Source organism: Malaclemys terrapin, chromosome 13 (genome assembly GCF_027887155.1).
Source record: "Malaclemys terrapin pileata isolate rMalTer1 chromosome 13, rMalTer1.hap1, whole genome shotgun sequence".
Taxonomy (NCBI): Eukaryota; Metazoa; Chordata; order Testudines; family Emydidae; genus Malaclemys; species Malaclemys terrapin.
In genome coordinates this window covers 14058596-14076128 of record NC_071517.1, presented here as the reverse complement: position 1 = coordinate 14076128, position 17533 = coordinate 14058596, and the positions used below count along the sequence as shown (strand labels likewise).

Sequence of the window (17533 nt, the reverse complement as noted above, 5' to 3'; positions counted from 1 at the left end):
TTCTGACTCCTTCCCCCAATCTCTGCCCTGGCCCCACCTCTTCCCTGCCTCCTCCCCTGAGAGTGCCATGTTCCGGCTGCAAGTGCTGGGAGGTAGGTGGAGGAGCGGGGACACAGCGCGCTCAGGGGAAGAGGCGAAGGTGAGGTGAGGTGGGGTGGGAGGGGAGTTTGGCTGCCGGTGGGTGCAGAGCACCCACTAATTTTTCCCCATGGGTGCTCCAGCCCCAGAGCACCCACGGAGTCGGCACCTATGAATGTGTGTACATACCTGGGGATGGGGTAGATAATATGCATAGAAGCACATTTCCATTGAGCAGAGGCAGTTCTGTCAGATACCTTGATGGCAACTCATCACCAGATTCTTAACTCAGTTACTTTCGATTCATGTGGGTGTAACTGAGATCAGAATTTGGCACATTAGCTCTAATCAACGGCTCAACAAGTTGCAGTGTATTAACTGCCATGTTCCTCTCCAAAGAGGGGAGAGGTTTATTTCTGATTTTGAAAATGCCAAAGGAAATGAAGGCAATCCTCTTCAGTCTTCTCCTGATAACCACCTGCTCCACTGATCCATAACTTGTGAATACAACAGCTCCTGGGATCACATCTTCATTTCAAAAGCCAGTCCCTGATGTGCTGAACTAGTAGCACTTTCCGATCAAGGGAAAGATATATTCAGAGAAAAAAATTCCTTTTAAAAACAAATTAGTTTTGCTAACTAACTTTATTCTGTTAAATTAATAACACCGTAGCAGAACTAGAAAAACATGTTTTTGACTGTAGATTGTCTGTATAGATCAGCGGTTGGCAACGTTTGGCACGTGGCTCGCCAGGGTAAGCACCCTGGCGGGCTGGGCCAGTTTATTTCCCTGCTGACGCAGCAGGTTCGGCCAATCGCGGCCCCCCACTGGCCGCGGTTCGCCGTCCCGGGCCAATGGGGGCGGCTGGAAGCCGCAGCCAGCACATCCCTCGCCCGCGCCGCTTCCCGCCACCCCCATTGGCCCGGGATGGTGAACCGCGGCCAGTGGGGGCCGCGATCGGCTGAACCTCAGCAGGTAAATAAACTGGCCCGGCCCGCCAGGGTGCTTACCCTGGCGAGCCGCGTGCCAAAGGTTGCCGACCCCGGTATAGATAGAATGAGCACTGCAATCTGCTGGCTATTAAGTATGTACACCACTGCCCTCTACTGGGTGGAATCAGAACTGTTCAGGAATGTGTTGTAGTCTCTATATTGTTGAAGATTCCCAGAGATTCTCCTTTGGCTCAGTTGGCAGGAGTTTGTGCTTTTTTGAAGCAGGAGGAAGTGAATTCTATCTCTGCTGGTGTTGCAAAATTGCAAATGGCCCTGATATGCAATGTAGTGATAACCAGGAAGTAAAAAGTGAACACAGATTTGTTATAATATCTTCTTGTAAAATTAAGGCCATACATCAACTCTGAGACCACACTGGAAAATTGGAATTTCCAAAATGAAGAGAAATTAGCTTTCCAATCAGTTAGGGCACAGACATGAGCTCCTACCTGTGTAAGAGTTCCTACATTCAGAACAGCCAAAGGTATACCTGACCACTAGATGCATCACTTAATGGAGCTGGGCCTGAGCCTCAATTCTGCCTCTCACTCTCAACTTACCCTGAAGCTGGGGGTTGTTTGATTCAGGGTTTTGGCTAAAGCCTGTCTCTGATGATCAGTAAGCCTGAATAACTCTTTGTGTAAGTGGAATGTTCTTATCATGGTAAATGACCTTAGAGATTAGTACTGTCGTCAGCTGTAAAGTACATATCTTTGTGTAACTCCAGAAATTATCTACCATGCTTGTATCATGCAGCTTCAATAGCATTTTAAGGCATATGTGGTGCAGACATGACATCAGATGCATTTCTCGGGTGTTGTTATATCATATCTTGTCCTAGAGCACGACAATAACAAGGCTTTGAGTGTGAACCTCTATGGTGGGGTCATCCCAGTGAGACAATGTTGTGTACCTGCCATGTTCTGATCCTTGCATGCACGCTGTTCTTCATTTTGTTCTCCTTTCTTTCTGTTCCAGGTTTGCTCGGCTTTCACAGCGGAGCAGGCATACTACAACCACGTGAAACTCCACCACGGTTACACTAATGTTATCAAACTAGGAGATTCCAGTACTTGGAAGCTTCCTTTCTTGAACCGATACGTCTACATGTTCATTGCACCCATTGCTATACCTATTTTAACCCCTCTAGTGGCACTTGGTATGTTGCTTTCCTCTGAGATATTTTTCTTCTATAAGTATTGTTTAAAACCTAAACATTTTTTTAAACTAAAAATTAAACTAGTTTGTAGGGGCCCCAAAAGATAAATACAATTATCGGCATTATGGAAGCCGCAGTCAGGTTAAAGGCCTGATGGTGCTAGGAGCTGTACAAATGCATTCCCTTGCCTGAACAGCTTACAATCTAAGTTAGGATGAGACAGGACAAGCGCGTATAACAGACAGTAGGAAGGAGCAGGAGAAGTCCTTTGGGCCATCTGCTCAAAACTAAGGCATTCGCCACAACCATCTGTGGGGCTTCTTGATTCTTAAACTGACACAAAAGGGATCCTTTTGGAAGCAGATTTTACATTCAGAATGGAATGCAGTCACAAAAACTCAGTATTTAAATATATTGGGTCAAATACTGAAGACCTTAGGCAAATCTCACATTGAAGTCAATGGGCCAAGTGCCTGAAATCCTTATTTATTTTTAATTCAGTCCATTCTCAGACCCGTTGACTTCAGCAGGTATTTTGCCTAGATAAGGACAACAGGATCCAGATTTTTATATACTTCTTCAGATCTTCAAAGCATTATACAAACACTGAAGCCCTTACCCAGGCCAGATCCTGTTGTCCTTACTTAGATGTATGTAGGATTGGTGAGGGGCATGCTAGGCTGGAATATAATGAATGAAAGGGATGGAAAATATTTGAAGTGTACTGGTGTCAGTGCTAGGAAGTGTAAGAAGATGGCCTCATTGGGAAGAATGGGATGAGGTGGTGCAGACATTGGAAGAAGAGACCGGATGATAACTGGGGAAATACAACGTTCATAGTGTATGGAAGCTCTTCAGTCTACAGGAGGCCAACACACAACCATGGGCAGTGAACAGATGCTAATTGCTTGCAGAAAAATCATATATAGGACCAAATTCTGAGGTCATTATTTAAGTCCTGATTCTGCAACCCTAACTCATGTTGCACAGTAGCGGTAGCATTCAGTCAATGAGACTACTCGCTTGGGTGAGTGCTACTCAGCATGAGTAAGAGTTGCAGAATTAATTTTTACTCGGTCCTTGTTCAAGCAAATGCCTATTGACTTTAGTGGGGGATTTCACCCGAGTAAGGACTGCTGAAGCTTAGTAAGGTCTTCAGTATCTGACCCATAAATTGTCTCAGGACTAGAACAATAATCAAGTTAAACCAGAAACAAATCCATGTCCTACAGCTCTCTTGGTGACACTGTTCAAAAATGTTCTGAAAGCCAGCGGAACCTTAGGTGTTGAAGTGGATCTGGGATCAGGTGCTCCTCGAATTTGTACATAGTGACTGACCAGTGCCTATCCTGGGATTTAGAATATAAGCACTACAGCATTGTTCCCCAGCTGGGTAACCTGGAAGATGTGGGGAGGGGTTGACTGCTGCCCTACACGTTGTCTGTTCTTTCTTTCATAGGTTTGCTGAAGGATGTTGAGTTGAAAACAGCTCTCCGGACCCTCTGCTGCATGTTTCTTGGGCTCTACTCCCATTACTGGCTCCTGGTCAATGTCTCAGGGTTCCAATCAGTGTGGTCTGCCCTCATCTGCATGTTGATCACACGATCTCTCCTTGCCCACCCCTACATCCATGTTAACATCTTCCAGGTAGAGGCTACAAACTCCAGCTTGTACCAAAGTCCTTGGAAACAAAACAAAGCAAAGCTCCCTGTATTAATTAAATAGCTCTCACTTTGACTTTGGCAATTGAAGCGTCTAGAAACTTGAGACAAACAACCTGATTCTGATCTCAGTTGCACTGATTTCACATCAGATTAGACTCAGGTCCAAAATGTCGAGGAGACTGATGTCAGTTGGCATAGCAGTGTGCAGAAAGTTGAGACAGAATGAACACAGAAGGCTGGATTCTGATCTTAATTACAGTGGTGTAAAAATGGAACACGTCTACTGAGTTCAGTGGAATTTATCCAGTTTTATACAGGTGTAAATGGGATCAGAATTGGCCCCTTCCCACGCTAAGAGAAGATGTTACTTTAAAATCCAGGTGCATTTGGGAAAGATGGAATGAGCATAGAACCACAAAAGTGGGTGGTCCTCGCACGTTGGGGATTCATTGATAGATCAGTCTTGACAGGCCTAGGATGAAATGCATATAGATGGCCGGATTCTGATCACATTTAGGCAGGTTAACCCCTCTGAAGCCGCTGGTGTTTCCAAGCTACTGTGGTGTCATTGGATTCTGACACAGAAGCTTATTTTCTATGTGCCATGAATGGGTGGCCCTGGGATAATATGCGGGGAGCAGTGTGTGAATGCTTCCACACCATGCTTGACTCGTAAATAGTGAGTGGGAAACTAGAGCATTCCAGTTGATGGCACTAGCCTGTTACCTTTTATGAGGACTCCTCATCCCCATAAAGAAGGAGACTCACAAGATCATGTACAGAAAAGGATGAGGAGTTCAAGAAACTGCCACTCTTCTGCCCTGGCCTGACAGCTGGATTCCACCCTTGTCCTCAGGAAGCCCTTCTCCCTATCTGCCTGCTGTAGGAAGAGATGCCATAGCCTTCCTGTTTTGTCTTGTAGCACATTGGCCTCCCGATGTTCTCGGTTGATAAGAAGCCCAAGCGGATTCACCTGATGAGCCTTGGAGTTCTGAATCTGCCCCGGAATGCCCTGCTGGACTGGTCCTTTGGGCACTCAATCATCAGCTGCCATGTGGAGCATCACCTCTTCCCAAACCTCTCTGACAACATGTGCCTGAAGGTAAGATAAAAGGAGGGCATGTCCAGAAGGTGTGTGGAGGGAGGGGGATAGGAGGGGGAGTGCCATTTAGCATAGAGAAGACTGATGAGTATGGGAAGAGGTAATGAGGAGATAAGTTTGTGTGTTTCCCCCTTCCAGTTAACTAAAATGGAGGTGGTAAGCCTCTTTCCCTAACCTGCAGTTCTGAACATGCTTCTGCACTCTTCTCTTTGCACTGGCTTACCCTCTTCTTCCTCATTAATTTTAGACTCCTTCCCATTTTCAGAACACTCCATAACTCCAACTCTAACTAGATCTCTGTCCTCACTTTCTCCCACTCCACTTCTTCCTCCCCACACTCTAGTCAATCTTCTCTCCAATCTTCTTCCGTTGTTTCCTTCCTCCATTCTTGACTTTGTGCTTTATTATTGTAGCAGCCTTCCAGTGAGTGTTTAGCAAAGTCCCCCCTCTCCTCCTAGGAAAGCTTTTCAAGCCCCGCCTAATCTGTGAATAATTCCAGCTATAATCATCATACATCTGCTATGGTTGACCTGTATTGTGTTCATTCGTCCACTTGCAGTGTATTAGATGTAGGCTCCAACCAAAACCCTAGATCCAAACACCCTGAAATTTTGGGAAAGCTGAGATCTGGAGCTAAACTTTGCAGTCCAGGCACATCTCTACACTGTGTTTGTTTGACACCACTTACTAATTTTACAGTCCCATGTATACTTCTGGTGTTAGTAACAATAAAGACATGGTGCTACTGTGATACCAACTCAAGGCAGTGTCCTTGTCAGCTCTCACAAGATGAGCAAGGTCAGGCTTGGGAGGTCTCAAAAAACAAACAAACCAACCTTCAGGTGCTACAAAGGGTGATGTTGGTAGTTCAGTAGGTGGCACTCTTCCCTCTGTGCCAATATTGAACCAGTGCCCCAGCGTGGTATGAGGGAAGGATGGCAGAGATCCTAGCTTTCAGATCAGGTGCAAGATCAAAGTAGTGAGCGCTTGTGGTCATCTGGCCCTTATGATAAGAGAACCCTTTGCTGCTCGAGTTGGATACTGTATTCATCTTCATTCCCTGAGTTAATCCATTGTGTAGTGTTAGCTACTGTTAAGCAGTTTTTGCATTCCACCCCAGAGTTGGCTACATTTTGTCAGTAGGCAATATGATTCCTACATGCATAGTTTTCAAAGGACTTAATGATCACTTTGGAGGAAAGGCCCTGTACAAATGTAAGTCATCATCATTAGAATTTACTGTGCCATTTTAATACTACCTTTCCCTTTTAGATCAAGCCCATAGTCTCCCAGTACCTGAAAAAGAAGAAGCTGCCATACAACGAGGACTCCTATATGTCCCGACTACAGTTGTTCCTACACCGTTACGAGGAACTGATGGTTAATGCACCCCCAATAACTGAACTTGTGGGGATTCAATGATAGGCTCTGGAACACGACAGCAAGACATAGGGCTGTTTCCTGTGGGTCATTATAACATCGGACAAGATCAGGAAGTTTAAAACCAAAGACATTGCCCTTATAAAGCAATCAAAGAGGAAACAAGTTTGCCTGAAGTGTCTTGCTTTTGGACAGATAGAAACACACATAGAGACCAAGAAATGCCACTAGAATGATAAATTGTGACTGAATGGTGATGGGACAGAAGGGAATTCTGTAGCTCCAATACAGTAGATCAAATGGGAGTTTACCTGAGATATTAGAAGCTGGTATTTATTTTTCCTCCATTTTCTTTTAACTCTTGGACACAGGTCGCTATTGATTCTTGTTTTCTTTACTGTTGTGTCTCTGGAACAGGACTGGGAGCCCAACAAGAAAGGGAATTCACATCCTATCCAACTCCAGTGTGCCAAAAGGACAGGATGACTCAGGGGACTGGCAGCGGGGCAGCCTTTAACTCTAGGTCAATGGTTCAAATCTAGGCAAAGCTTGTATTTTTGGAACAACCGAAAACTGGTTCCCATCTGATGGCCCGTGTGAATTCAGTTGATGGCTCCAGTTCCTCAGAGAAAGATGCCCATATTACAAAACCTTAGTCAGCAGACTCAGTTGAGAGGCTGAGGATGGAATGGGCCATAAAGAATGTGCTGCTTTAAAGGTGGTCTCTCCAGATTAATGGAGGCCCATTGGTGGTAAGAGAAACTTGCACTGCTGCAGCCTGTGCTCTACCTGTTTTGTGGATAAATAAATTCCTTCCAGGAGTGTGGATTTGACAAAACTAGCCAGAGCAGTTTGGGGGTGAGTTGGTGAAAAGTTTTTGTGCTGCCCCTCCCCCCCAGTGCAAGCAGGGTTTCACTCCAGTGCACAGAGCAGGATGGAGGATTTGCAGAAGAGTTAGAGAGAGGATTCTTTGGGGTGCACTTCAAACTTAACCGGCTTCTGACATGTGGAGTGTGTGTGTGGTGGGTGGTCATGGTGGCAATCAGAAGGTTACCCCAGCCTCCTGCTGCAAACGTGGAACCCCGCTGTTTGTCCTGCCACCGTACATACTCACCAACATCGCAGAGAGTTTTGTAAGAGGCAGTTATCCAAAGAAGGCAGGACTCTGGGAGCCTGCTGGTTTCTAGCTACTGGAGGGGCTTTGGGCTCATTCAGGAATTGTGCCATATACCTAAGGTGAAATCCTGGCCCACTGCAAAACTCTCAGTGACTTCAGCAGGGGCAGTATTTCACCCTGGATATATAGCAATATACAAATATTAAGGGTAAAATGTTCAAAAATGCCTAAGTGATGTAGGCAGAGTCCCAAAATGTTGCCCTGTGCACTTAATCATCACAACACATCCGGCAAGATAGTTACCTGTTGTTACCCAGTTTAACAGACGGGGGAGCTAAGGCACAGAGGTTAAATGATCTAGATAAGAGGGAGTTGGTGTCGGAGCCAGGCTTAGAATGCAAGAGACTCCTGGTCTCAGTCCTGTACCTAATTCACTGCTTAGCTGCCCCCGTGTGCAGCCAGATACCACACTATCCAGGAGAGGGCTTGGCTTGCAGCCTGCTCATGTCCTCAGGGGCAGCTGGGATGCCACAGCCCCCGAGAGCCATGAGCTCCTCGGAGATTCGCTCTAGAATTGAGGGACCCGTGGCCATGGTTTTCTGAGCCAATGCACCAGTCCTGGGTATATAGAGGAGCCCGGGGTAACCTGTGATCTTCAAGCCAAAAGTCTGTGGCAAGCTTTCATCCCTAGCGACTGGGTTACATTATCAGAGCACTTTGCGAGGAAAAGGGGGAGAAGCTTGAGAGAAGAGATTCTCTCCTTTACACTACTTGGCACAGTTCCTCCACACTTGGGATGGGATGGGGCGGAGGGATAGCCCTTAGGTTGGCGCTGCAATTTGGCACCTTTCGCCAGCATCGAACTGTGTGTGAAAGGACTAAAATGCAGTGCGAGCCCAGGTCTCACTTCTTTTTCCACTGTCCTCAGGGAGAGACACAGGAAGCCTCCCTTCCTTCTGCTGTAAAATCCTAGAGGATGAACATCAGAACCAGCCAGGAGTATTGTTGGAGGGTGGGAAGAGGGGGGCGTGACTGCATTGTGCTAAGACTGCCTCTCAAAGCTTTCTGAAAAACAGCAAGAGGCAAATTCCTCTTCTGTCCCTTTTGGGTTCTCGGCCAAGACGCTATTAATATTTATCCACTTTCATGGATTAATATTTCATTTTAAGAAAAGGCAAGATAACTTCAGATAAGGGAGCACTGCCTCCACTGTTCCTAACACTTTGTCTGCTGTGTGGCTAACGCAAGGAAAGAAATGCTCATTCAGCAAGAAGCAAATCCTAAAACCCAAACTGCCCATTACAAACCATTCTAAATGGGCAATAAAGTTCGCTTATCTATCTTTGTCCTCCGTTCTAGAAAGCCATTGCAAAGGCAGATTCTCTGGTCACCTTCTATGAGCCAAATCCTGCAGTCAGTCCTTTTTCAGGCAAAATTACCACTGGAGTCAAGGAAAATGATCTGGCCCCGAGAATATAGCATGTCTGTGGGAGGGGTGGGGAGTGGGTCTTGTGTTGGAATGTGCATCTAAGAAGGGCTATACTAGAATATCTGTGCCATTTATCTTACCAAGATTTAACAAGATCTCACATCTTGAGAGTTGGAGGCCCTTCCTTTTCCTCACTGAATGTGAATTTCACCTCTGAGCACAGGGTCAGCACTAGGCATATTCACAGCCTAAGTCCCCTTGGCCCTGTGCACAGGAGTGAATTTCACCCTGACTGCAGTTCTGCACCGGTGTCACTCCATTGGTTTGTGTAGTTACTCCTGGTTTACACCACTGTGAGAGGAGAATCGGGCCCTGTGGTTGTACTCGTGAGATCATCCAAGGATGTGCAGTTGAGTCACAGAGTTAAGCTCTAACAGACCTTTTCCATCGATAATGTTTATGATTCTGTTATTAAATGCTTCATTAATCCTGATGGCCAATTTATGCTAAAATCTGCAATGTTAATGGAGCTTCCAGTTCCAGCGATAGCAGGAGAGAGATTTTAACTGTGCATTAGCTACACTCTTAGGCAGTACAGATTAGCTAATCCCACTGCCACATGCTACTGTAGTTATTACAGCACTGTTTGAAAAGAAGTGGATTTGACAGAAACCTGGTGGGAAAAGAAATCCTGAGGACTGAAAAGGCTATTTTTCCCTCCACTAACATGTACAAAACCTGATATCCCATCAGCCAAGCAACAGTGGGCGCAATGGCAGTTTTCAATAATTCTCCATCACAAAGGCATCCTTACCTACAGAGCCACCTAGAGACTGAAAGTGGCAATTACTAGGGTCTAAGGAAGACGGTCTGCAGCGTAGGAACTCTATTGATTATTCACCGCCCAAAAACCTTAGTGCTGAGGTTAAGGTTGGGGTGTGAATTTTCCCTAGCTCTGCATCAAAAACGCTATAAGAATCTGAAATTGGTATGGCCAGCTCAGTGTAAATGGGCTGTAATTTGAGAACCCCTTGACCAAATGACCCCAACTTTGATCTACGTCAGCCTCTCTTGTGAAATACCAGTTTTCAAGATAATCTCCCCACACACATGGGTTTTAGAGCAATTTGAATATTAAAATCAGCTCCGTCTTGAGGAGGCGGTGCCTGAAGAACCACTGGGCCAACTGATCTCAGACTGGCACCACTCACTCTATCCCTGGCTCTGACAAGGCATAGCAATTTTCAAAATAATGAGAGTATGCATGTAGCTTTTAGAGCAATTTGAACTATCAGCTCTTAAAAGATACTGTGGTAGGGTGGCCTGTGCCTTAAAGGGCCAGAGGCCTGGAGCTGGCCAGCCCCTGTGCAGTTAAAGAAGTATGGATTGGATGAATGGACTATAAGGTAGATAGAAAGCTGGCTAGATCATCAGGCTCAGGGGGTAGTGATCAATGCCTCAATGTCTAGTTGGCAGCCGGTATCAAGCGGAGTGCCCCAGGGGTCGGTCCTGGGGCCAGTTTTGTTCAACATCTTCATTAATGATCTAGATGATGGGGTGGATTGCACCCTCAGCAAGTTTGCAGATGAAACTAAGCTGGGGGGAGAGGTAGATACGCTGGAGGGTAGAGATAGGGTCCAGAGTGACATAGACAAATTGGAGGATTGGGCCAAAAGATATCTGATGAGGTTCAACAAGGACAAGTGCAGAGTCCTGCACTTAGGATGGAAGAATCCCATACACATTTACAGGCTGGGGACCGACTGGCTAAGCAGCAGTTATGCAAAAAAGGACCTGGGGATTACAGTGAACGAGAAGCTGGATATGAGTCAACAATGTGCCCTTGTTGCCAAGACGGCTAACAGCATATTGGGCTGCTTTAGTAGAAGCATTGCCATTACAGAAAGCATGTGGACAAATTGGAGAGAGTCCAGCAGAGGGCAACGAAAATTATTAGTGGGCTGGGGCACATGATTTAGGAGGAGAGGCTGAGGGAACTGGGCTTATTTAGTCTGCAGAAGAGAAGAGTGAGGAGGGATTTGATAGCAGCCTTCAATTACCTGAAGGGGGGTTCCAAAGAGGATGGAGTTAGGCTGTTCTCAGTGGTGGCAGATGACAGAACAAGTTGCAGTAGGGGAGATCTAGGTTGGATATTAGGAAAAACTATTTCACTAGGCAGGCAGTGAAGCACTGGAATGTGTTACATCAGGAGGTGGTGTAATCTCCATCCTTAGAGGTTTTTAAGGCCCGGCTTGACAAAATCCTGTTAAACAGTAAGCTAGTTTCAATCTTAACTATATGGGTGTTACCAGCCCCACTGTAACAACTTGGTGGTAGAAATCCATCCTTCTCTTGCTTGATGATTTGGGGTTCTGTAAAGAGAGTACCTTGTGAGGAAGGGAAGGGCCAATGCATCATACTGGCCAGCAATGTAATAGAAGTGGGGACCCTCTGAGGCTGAAAGACAGTTGGTTAAGCCAAATTCTGCCAGTACCAAATCCTGGGGTGATGGATGTGAAGGACCAAGAGTTACTGCATAACGTGGCTGTAAATGTCCTGGTGAGAAAGAGGATGGGTTCAGGCTGATGGGTGTGGAGGAAGCACAATGAAACTCCAGGCAGAAAAGTTACTAGCCTGGGAATAAAGTGTTAAAAGACAAATTGCCTGAGGGCACCATGGAGGCAAAGGAGAAAGTGCAAGGAGCCCCATTCTCACTGGTGCTTCTGCTCCAAGGTCGCGATAATTTGCCCCCCTGCCCTTGCGGAGCATAGGAGGATGGTGCTAGTGCTGCCAGCACTTAGCAGCCCGGAGTGGACAGGGGCTATTCCCTTTGTGCATTGGCAGGTATCTGGATGATAATACTGGGGAGCAAGACCGTCCCTAGGGGGGTGCGGGGCCTGGGACAAATCAGCCTGTATGGGCCCCCCTTAACATTTTTTATACGGGTGAAGTCTGGTGTGGGGAGGGAACCCCAGTGCTGGGGGGCGAGGGACAATGGAGAGTCCTAGGGTGTCACCTGTCCTAGGGACAAGGGAGCCCCCTGTGCTGGCTGGTTCCGGAAAAGGGAGGGGTCCAGAGTGGAAGGGCAATGGATGGGGTCAGCCTGGCGCTGGCGTGTTTTGGTGGCACTAAGACGCTGTTGGTGCGGCAGCGGGCAACGCTGGGAGCCGGCGGGGTGGGGCGGGCTGGGGTTGTTGCTGTCGCTACCACCGACTGAGCCGGAGCCTGACGATGCCGAGCAAGAAAAAGCAATGCAAGGCATCCCTAACCCCACCCTCCCTGGGCCGGCCTAGTACCACACACACACACACTGAAGTGCGTGGCCCGGAGTGGTCGCCCGATTCGCCATACCCAAGGAATGGCTCTGCTCGGGAGAGGGCATGGTCAGCTAGTGGGTATGCCCTGGTCAGTGATCCTGCTCCTGTTATGGATGCATAGTGCTTCCCTGCACAACTGCTCATGTCGTGCACCTCCTCCCATCTCCAAAATGCAGGTTGGACTTAGTTTGTTCCTTACTTGGCAATTAAACACCAGAGGAGTTGGAGAAAAGACCTGAGGGAAATGACATGGGTGCCTAAGTCCCATTTTCAAAAGTGATGTAAGGGCTTGGGAGCCTAAGTCTTTTTGAAAGTCAATGAAATCAATGGAAGTTAGATACCTAGGGGCTTTTGAAAATCCCACAAGGCACTTACATGCATATTTAGGGGCCGAAATACCTTTAAACATCTAGTAAAAATGTTACCCCTCGTCTATTGCTCTGGGGCGAATGTAAAATTGATTGTTCCTCACAGCATGCTCTCCTGTGTTTTGTCCTGGGAGCTTAAATTCATAACTTTGCTAGTCACTAAAAATCATGGCTGAACAGCGGGCTTGGCTACACTTGCAAGTTAGAGCGCATAAAAGCAGCCCCGGGCGCCCTCACTCCTGAGGTGTCCACACTGGCAAGGCACGTAGAGCGCCTGGACTCTGCAGCTGGAGCGCTCCTGGTAATCCACCTCCAAGAGAAGCATAAAGCTTGCTGCGCCCCGGCTGAAATGCCCGGGAGTCAGTGTGGATAAGGTGTTGCATTACTGCACTGTGATTGGCCTCTGGAAACATCCCATAATCCTCTGAAGTCAAGCGGCCACTCTTCTCATTGTTTTGAAATCAGCTGCAGGATGCAGATATCCCCTTTCAAAGCTCCATTTCTGACAGCCGGCATGCTTATCTGCTCCGGGACAAAGAAACCATTAGTGTGGAATGCTGCTGTTGTGAGTGAGTGTGTGTGTGTGGGGGGGGTCTGCTGCTGTCTGAACTTACAAGACAGCATGCTGACACACTCTCTGCCCCCCAAAACACACTGTCTCTCCTCCCACATACACACAATACACTCCCTGTCACACTCCACCCCTCACCCATTTGAAAAGCATGTTGCGGCCACTTGCACACTGGGATAGCTACCACAATGCACTGCTCTTTGTGGCGTTGCAAGAGCTGCTAATGTGGCCACGCCAGTGCGCTTGCAGCTGACAGTTGTAAACACATAGCAGCGTTTTCCCTGCTGCGGTCTCCGAAGGCTGGTTTAACTCCCAGCGCTCTACATCTGCAAGTGTAACCAAGCCCAGAGACACTAGATTTATGTCTTATTACAAGAATCAGTAACCTGCTAACCCCCTCTTTTTGTCCTATGACTGCAGAGGTGTTAATGGGCCACTCTACCTTGAACGGTCCCTTACAATATGTGCTAAACAATCTGTTCCACCTTGCATTTTGCTGTGATGCTGGGCCTACCTTTCCCAGACCTGAAGAAGAGCTTTGTGTACCTCAGAAGCTTGTCTCTCTCACCAACAGAAACTAGTCCAATAAATGCTATTACCTCACCCACCTTGTCTTTCTAACATCCTGGAACTGACATTGCTACAATGACACTGACTGCATACAACTCCTGTCTCAGAATCCACAAAAATTACCTGTTACTGGGAAGGGGTGTGAGCAGCAGGTGTAGCTGGACAGGTGCTGAACAGAGCTTACCTGCAAGCATAGCCAGGAAGTAACGCCGCTCACTACTGTTTCAGAGACAGCAGTGACCGGGACAAAGGTGTACTGTCACAAACAGCAGTGAGGGCTTGAATGTGGATGTTGCTGAGTAGCAGCGGTGACTCTCAAAATCACATCCCTTTCTAAAACATTTTATGTGGAAGTTTTGTTTAAATGACAGTAGGAGTTGTCTGGTTTGTGGTGATGTAGATAATATAAAGACACTGTTTAACTCAAATGCATCCCAGAGGGTATTAAAGGACAGAAACCTCCATATTCCCATGCCCCAGCCAGATAAGTTGGCTGGCCTTGGTTTGTCTATCTCTGGGTGGGAGGGAGTTCTTATCTATCAGACCTTTAAGGGACTATATTCTGGGCCTCAAGGCTTTTTTTCTATTAAAAGTAGCCTCACAAAGGACTGACTTGTCTTTCTGTAGATAAAGAGAACTCAAATATCACCAGCTGTCACCGGAAGGAGATTTGGGCAACTTTATGAGAGCTAGCTGGCTGAAGCTCAATCCAGATAAGACTGAGGTGATGCTGGTAGGCTAAGTGACATGGCAAGGCTGATTTCTCCCCCTTCGATTGAAGATGTGTTCCCACCATTCATTAGCTGTGTTTGGAATCTGGGGGTGGCATTAGACCCCCAGCAGCTGATAGATGGTCATACGGCAGTGGTGACCAGGAGTGTTTTTTACCATCTGTAACTCAGCAGGAGATTGCTACCATGGATCCAGGCCTTTGTCACCTCAAAGTAGGATTATTACAATATGCTCTGTGTAGGGTAACAATTTAGACCAAACTGAAAATTTAAGGTAATGCAGAATGCTGACGCCCTTTAAGCTTTGCTTCTTGGTGGCAGCACATGTCACTGGTGCTTCATGAACTGCCCTGGCTTACTGTTGGTTTCTGGATTGAATTAAAGTGCTGGTTTTGATCTGTAAAACCCTAAATGGGTTCAGACCTTGTTACTTAAGAGACTACCTCCCTCCTTGTGCTGAACTACCACAGATGCAATCAGTGGGGATACTTGAGTTGGCTCGCCCTCAGTTTAAAAGAAAGGGGGCTGGCACTACAGGGTTCTCTTAGAGGGCTGACCTTCAAAGCTTGGTGCAAGGCCCATTTGTTTATATGGGTAGCTGTGATGGTGAGCGATTGAGAGAAATCAGGCGGTCTAAGGATGTGCAGATGATATATTTCCCCCCTGTAAATTTGTCAGGAGCACTTAGAGCCTGGGATCAACACCTCTTTTTTGTTTTGTAAAGAAATCTAATAATAAATCCTAAAGGCCAACAGAGTTTTGCCGTTCACTTCAATAGAAGCAGGATCAAAATCAGGGCCTTAAATAATAGTAAGGACTGATTAATCGATCTACAACCTATCCTGGAAAATGATCCCTCACTCTCACAGACCTTGGGAGACAGGCCAGTCCTCGCTTACAGACAGCCCCCCAACCTGAAGCAAATACTCACCAGCAACTACACACCACACCACAGAAACACCAACCCAGGAACCAGTCCCTGTAGCAAACCTCGTTGCCTACTCTGTCCCCATATCTACTCTGACGACACCATCAGAGGACCCAACCACATCAGTCACACCATCAAGGGCTCATTCACCTGCACATCTACTAATGTTATATATGCCATCATGTGCCAGCAATGCCCCTCTGCCATGTATATTGGCCAAACCAGACAGTCCCTCTGCAAAAGAATAAATGGACACAAATCGGACATCAGGAATGATAACATACAAAAGCCAGTAAGTGAACACTTCAATCTCCCTGGTCATTCTATTACAGATTTAAAAGTCACTATTATTGAACAAAAAAACTTCAGAAACAGACTTCAAAGAGAAACAGCAGAACTAAAATTCATTTGCAAATTTAACACCATTAATCTGGGCTTGAATAGGGACTGGGAGTGGCTGGCTCATTACAGAAGCAGCTTTTCCTCTCCTGGAATTGACACCTCCTCATCTATTATTGGGAGTGGACTATATCCACCCTGTCAACACTGGTTCTCCACTTGCAAAGTAACTCCCTTCTCCCCATGTGTCAGTATATAATGCCTGCATTTGTAACTTTCACTCTATGCGTCTGAAGAAGTGAGATTTTTACCCACGAAAGCTTATGCCCAAATAAATCTGTTAGTCTTTAAGATGCCACCAGACTCCTTGCATCTTGCATCTGAAGAAGTGAGGTTCTTACCCACGAAAGCTTATGCTCCCAGTACTTCTGTTAGTCTCAAAGGTGCCACAGGACCCTCTGTTGCTTTTTACAGATTCAGACTAACACGGCTACCCCTCTGATACCAGACTCCTTGTTGTTCTTGTAGATACAGACTAACACGGCTACCCCCTGATACTTGATTAATCACTGTATATTGCTTTGAAGATGGAAATAACTACCCTTACTAAAATCCCTAGGAAAGATACAATCACAACTAACAAGTCATATTCCTTATTGAAGAAAAAACTTTATGTTCTACGCTGATGGCCTAAACCCTGTGGTATCATCAGCATGCCAACTTTATAATAATAATCACAGGACTCTGCATTCCTATAGCACTGTCAAGCTAAGGACCTCAAAGCCTTTTATAATAATAATGAATTAATCCCGGGGCCCCGTGATATATTGTTATCCCCATTGTACTCACTAGGAAACAGAGGAACACAGATTGTCAGTTATGGAACATGCACCATTCCCATTGATGCTGGTAATACACAGACGTCAATGGGACATTGCAATTGATTTCAACGGGAGCAGGATCGGGGCTAAAATCAGGTCAGAAGCATGCCTCCCAATGGTCTCAGGATTTGTGGGTCTGTCCCGCTTTGACCCCTCCAGACCACCCTGTCCCAGTTGAAGGAAAAATTTCCCACACTGACAGCTGCCGGGGGAGGGGACATGAAAGGGCCCCTAAACCTAGAGGCATTATGTTCTGGCACAAGTATGAGCTTGCAGTGCCACTCATAGAGGGGGTTGGACAGGTCAGACCTCGGTGATGCTGCATCCTACTTTAGCCACTTGAAATGTTAGGAGGCTTTCCCAAGGTCAAACAGGAAGTCAGTGTCAGCGACAGAACCTCAGTCTCCTGATTCCCAGCCCCATGCCCTAGTAACAATGCCCAGGCTGGGGATTTAGGGGATTTGTGTGCCTAGCTATGTGGGACAATCAGGGTGATCCTCCCCCATGTGTGGGAGGGGAGGTGAAACTTGCACTGGAATAAGTGTGTTTGGGACCAGTCCCCTCTGGCTCCCACTCCACCACCAAACAAACCAGCCCGCCCCACTGCCCCGTCTCTATGGTTCTTCCTAGCTGGGAGAGAGCGGCAGACGCTGCCTGGTTATATGTACTGGAGGATAAACCATAGAGACGGAACGGCCTGGGAAAGGGCTCTTCCTCTCTAACAGGCGGTGTTCCGGGTGGGCGTGGTCACGCTAATTAAACCGTTGCCAGGTAATTGGTTCGTGAGTACGTGGGGGCGGATCTATGCTAATCAAAGGGGCTTTCCGCCATGTGATTGGCTAACGCGGACGCAGGGCGGAGTCGCTTTGCTGCCTGGCCGCGGGGCCGGCGGGGTGGCGGCAGAGG

The 17533-nt window shown here is 46.9% G+C and overlaps 1 protein-coding gene across 1 annotated transcript in view; it reads left to right on the top strand.

The window, feature by feature from the left end:
- FADS6 (fatty acid desaturase 6) overlaps nucleotides 1–9415 on the top strand; it is a 50704-nt gene extending 41289 nt beyond the window's left edge. The window contains exons 4-7 of the mRNA XM_054048107.1: nucleotides 2050–2230; nucleotides 3690–3877; nucleotides 4817–4996; nucleotides 6269–9415. Of these exons, the coding sequence (XP_053904082.1) occupies nucleotides 2050–2230; nucleotides 3690–3877; nucleotides 4817–4996; nucleotides 6269–6418 (699 nt within the window). The 3' untranslated portion in view covers nucleotides 6419–9415. The remainder of the gene's footprint in view (nucleotides 1–2049; nucleotides 2231–3689; nucleotides 3878–4816; nucleotides 4997–6268) is intronic.
- Nucleotides 9416–17533: the final 8118 nt, after the last annotated feature.